At 53.2% G+C, this 4340-nt stretch overlaps 1 protein-coding gene across 1 annotated transcript in view; it reads right to left on the bottom strand.

The window, feature by feature from the left end:
* Window positions 1-201: 201 nt before the first annotated feature.
* The window catches only part of LOC104285865 (golgin subfamily A member 6-like protein 22), a 120294-nt gene continuing 116155 nt past the window's right edge, over window positions 202-4340 (bottom strand). Inside the window, exon 2 of the mRNA XM_009884369.1 lies at window positions 202-1150. Coding sequence (XP_009882671.1) covers window positions 202-1150 — 949 coding nt within the window. The remainder of the gene's footprint in view (window positions 1151-4340) is intronic.

The following is a 4340-nucleotide window of genomic DNA, read 5'->3' on the forward strand; positions in this document are numbered from 1 at the left end:
CTCCCCTGGCGCAACTTGAGGCCATTTCCTCCTGTCCTATAGTCTGTAACTTGTGAGAAGAGACCAACACCCACCTCTCTACAACCTCCTTTCAGGAGAGGAGCAAATCCCTTCCCTGCTTTGGAGAGAGGTGTCCAAGTGTGCAAAGATGCGATCATAGAATCAAAGAATGGTTAGAGCTGGAAAGGACCTAAACACCATCTAATTCCAACCACCCTGTGGTGATTTCCCTAAGGCCATCCAAGATGCACCCAGCATCTCCTCCTGGTCACCCCGCATCTCCTCCTGGTCACCCAGCATGTCCTCCTGGTCACCCCGCATCTCCTCCTGGTCACCCAGCATGTCCTCCTGGTCACCCCGCATCTCCTCCTGGTCACCCAGCATGTCCTCCTGGTCACCCCGCATCTCCTCCTGGTCACCCAGCATGTCCTCCTGGTCACCCCGCATCTCCTCCTGGTCACCCAGCATGTCCTCCTGGTCACCCCGCATCTCCTCCTGGTCACCCAGCATGTCCTCCTGGTCACCCCGCATCTCCTCCTGGTCACCCAGCATGTCCTCCTGGTCACCCCGCATCTCCTCCTGGTCACCCAGCATGTCCTCCTGGTCACCCCGCATCTCCTCCTGGTCACCCAGCATGTCCTCCTGGTCACCCCGCATCTCCTCCTGGTCACCCAGCATGTCCTCCTGGTCACCCCGCATCTCCTCCTGGTCACCCAGCATGTCCTCCTGGTCACCCCGCATCTCCTCCTGGTCACCCAGCATGTCCTCCTGGTCACCCCGCATCTCCTCCTGGTCACCCAGCATGTCCTCCTGGTCACCCCGCATCTCCTCCTGGTCACCCAGCATGTCCTCCTGGTCACCCCGCATCTCCTCCTGGTCACCCAGCATGTCCTCCTGGTCACCCCGCATCTCCTCCTGGTCACCCAGCATGTCCTCCTGGTCACCCCGCATCTCCTCCTGGTCACCCAGCATGTCCTCCTGGTCACCCCGCATCTCCTCCTGGGCACCCAGCATGTCCTCCTGGGCACCCAGCATCTCCTGCCCCGCTGCTGGCTGGGCGCAGCCTCGTGCAGAGCCATGCAGTGTGGCGGTGCCCGGGGGATCTGGGTGCTCCCTGGGGAGCAGCTCCCACAGCTGGAGCTTGGTCCTCCTGGGCCAAGAAAATAAGCCCGTGAGAAAAGACGGCTTCAGATGCATGCAGCAGTAAGAGGAGCGCGGAGGGGAGCTTGGAGAGAGTCCCCCTTTCCTTCATGCCTCGGGGGAAAAAGTAAAAGGCACTTCAGTGTAACTTAATTAATTAGTTAATGTTTGTATGGCACTTTGGAGATGTAAAGAGTGAAGTAAGAGCTCGGTGTTATTACTGGTAGCTCAGATGATGAACGTTGTGCGCTGGGTGAGCTCAGAGCCAAAGCCGTACCCTGCGGAGGAGGCGGGGAGGGAAAGGCACCCTTCTCACAGCTCAGAAATGCTCTCAGCTTCACCCAGTGAGTCTGGAAGCACTGAAAAAAAGGGAAAAGGAGAAAAAAAAAAGAGAGAAAAAAAAGATGATGCTTAGAAGAGCTTGTTTGGTTAGTAAGAAGGCATCATTCAATCAAATGGAGCGAAAGCTTTTTTTCTATGGTAATCGCTCCCCACCGGCAAAGCTCGCAGGAGGACGGGGTTCAGCTGCGCCAGGCTGCTCCAACGGGGTGTGAAATGAGGCATCAGCCAAAGCAGAGCCCTGTGGCTTCCCACGGCCCCCGGCGGGTCCCCCCCCTGCCCCCGGGGGGATGCAGGGAGCCGCGGCCGTGGCCAGAAGAGGCAGGTACGGCCAAGGCGGCTGTGACTGGGGGAGCGGAAACTTTTTGGCGATGAAATCTCTCTTCGGAGCACAAATTCGCCTGGGAAACGCGTGTCTGGTGGGGAACATAGTGATCCTTTCTGAGGGATGGGTGGGATAAAAAGTACCCCCACTAAGAGCAATTTCCCAACCCTGGTGCCGAAGGTGGTAGCAAAGAAAAAGTGTGTTGTTGCGGTTAATTGAATGAAGTCCTCATATCTGAGCTGAACTCCGTACACTCACATAAAACTTGTATAGAAGAGTAGGTGTTTGCATAAAACACCTATAAAATTGCAGCGGTTCCTTACTGCCTGGTGGGTTGTTAGCAGACCCGAGTGGGGAAGGGCTCTGCTTTCCCAGGCAACGGCTACAAATTTTGGTATTTTCTTTTCCTGCCTCAAATAAGGTTGTAAAACTGAAATCTCAGAAGTTCTTCAGGAGGTAGGAACCGAAAGCAGAAAAGCAGCTTCTTTGGTCAAACAAGTAGGTCCCTGCAAAGAGCTGGATATATATTTTTTTGTTTGCTGTCTGGCTTTTAATACTTCTTACTATCAATTAACATTTCAAAATGAAAAAGTCATTCTCAACTGAAAAAGCCGGAGGTCTCAATTTGAAAGCATCAGAGTTCGTCTTTCTGATTATTTCAGCTCTTTTCTTTTGTGACGGGGGGAGGGGGGGAAGAATTCATTGAAACAGATCCTTTAATGCACTGATTTCCGCTCCTGATAAAACAGTATTTTTTAATTAAAGGAAAAATTACCAGTGGTGAGGCTCCATTTGCTGGCGAATTTAAAGAGGGTCCGTCGCAGTGATGGGGATGAGAGGAGGGAGAACAGGAGGGGAAAGGAAAAAAGACCTTGTGGGTTGAGGTAAAGACAGTTTAATCGAACAGTAATGAAAAGGAAAATAAGAATAAAAATAATAATGATGGTATAAGGATATATGAAATAAAATGATACAACACAAGTCGCTCTCCCCACCCGATGATCGGTTGCCCAGCCCATCCTGTGTACCGGTCGCGGGTTCCTGCCCCCCGGCAGCCCCCATTTCTGCACTGAGCATGATGTCCATGGTATGGAATATCCCTTTGGCCGCTTGTCCTGTCTGTGCTCCCTCTCAGCCTCTGGGGGAAGCTGAAAAAATCCTTGATGAATGTAAACATCGCTTAGCAACAACTAAAACAGTATGTGTTACCAACATTCTTTTCATACTAAATCCAAAACACAGCAGCTGCTAGGAAGAAAATTAACTCTATCCCAGCTGAAACCAGGACATTCAGTAACAGGTTTCAGGCAAAAAAAAGATTGGGTTTTCCCATCCAACAGTGCCGTGCGGGGGTGGTGCCCGTCCCGTAGCCCCCAGGGCCGGAGCTGCTGGTTCCCAAACGGACCCGGAGGAGCAGGACGAGCCATAGGCCAGGTAGCAGGGGGCATCCCCAGCCAGAAATTGCCATTTCCCAAGGGACTGGGGGTGCGGCAAGACAGGAGCTTGGGCTCGCTTTTCCTTGTATAACCCAAATCTGATGCAGGTTAGTCAGTTTGTAGGGACCGGGATCGCACGCGGACACGGTGCGACGGCCCCATCGCCACCCTCTCCTCCACACCTCCACAATCTGCCCTGCAGATGCTTTGCTAAAAACCTTGGATCTTTAAAGTAATGTCTATTCAATCCTGATGGGTTGAGTGAAGGGGAGGGAAGGACGAACTCGGTGTCAGCAATAAACAAAATTTGTTACACAAAGCCTGGCTTGAAAATGAGGAGTGGAGTGGAGTTGAGGCCGCCTTTTAAACTTAATTATGCACATGTTTCTCAGCCAGAGTTTATTGAATCATATGGTATAAACCATAAACAAACACTAAAATCCTGGCTGTGTTGACTGCAGCAAGCAACAAAATGATCTTTAAAGATCAAATATTTATTTCCAAATCCCAGGAGCCCAGTTTCCCGCCTATAAGTCAGGAGGGAAGCGGTCCGCTCCCCGTAGACGCAGTGTATGCATCTTCCCCCCGATCAGAGCAGAGCAAATTTCCCGGCCCCTCGATGGAGCTGAGGAGGTGGCTGCTCTGAGGGCTCCGTAATTCCATAAATCTCAGGATGAGTGGGGTGCTGCGGCGGTGAATGGGCATAACTTTGCTGGGCGATGCAGGCTCGGCGAGCTGCAGGCTCCTTCCCATCCCCATCCCCATCCCCATCCCCATCCCATCCCATCCCATCCCTCCATCCCCATCCCCATCTCCATCCCCATTCCCATCCTCATCCCCATCCCCATCCCCATTCCCATCCCCATCCTTGGAAGCAAACTCCGGCACCGTGAGCATCGCCTGCCCCCGTGGTCCAGGGGGTTTATCAGGTGTTTCTTCTCCAGCACAGAATCAATTTGCCAATTTTGGGGGGGAAAAACCACCGGGGTGGCCGTGCTCTGTCAAGGGCCGCCACAGCATCGGCAGCGTCTCGTGGCTGCCCAGTGCCGCGCAGCCGGAGCGGGGACGCGTTTGGGGACAAAGCGCGGTGGTTCGTTCTC

The sequence above is a fragment of the Charadrius vociferus genome, unplaced genomic scaffold (genome assembly GCF_000708025.1).
Source record: "Charadrius vociferus isolate BGI_N301 unplaced genomic scaffold, ASM70802v2 scaffold1044, whole genome shotgun sequence".
NCBI classification, from domain to species: Eukaryota; Metazoa; Chordata; class Aves; order Charadriiformes; family Charadriidae; genus Charadrius; species Charadrius vociferus.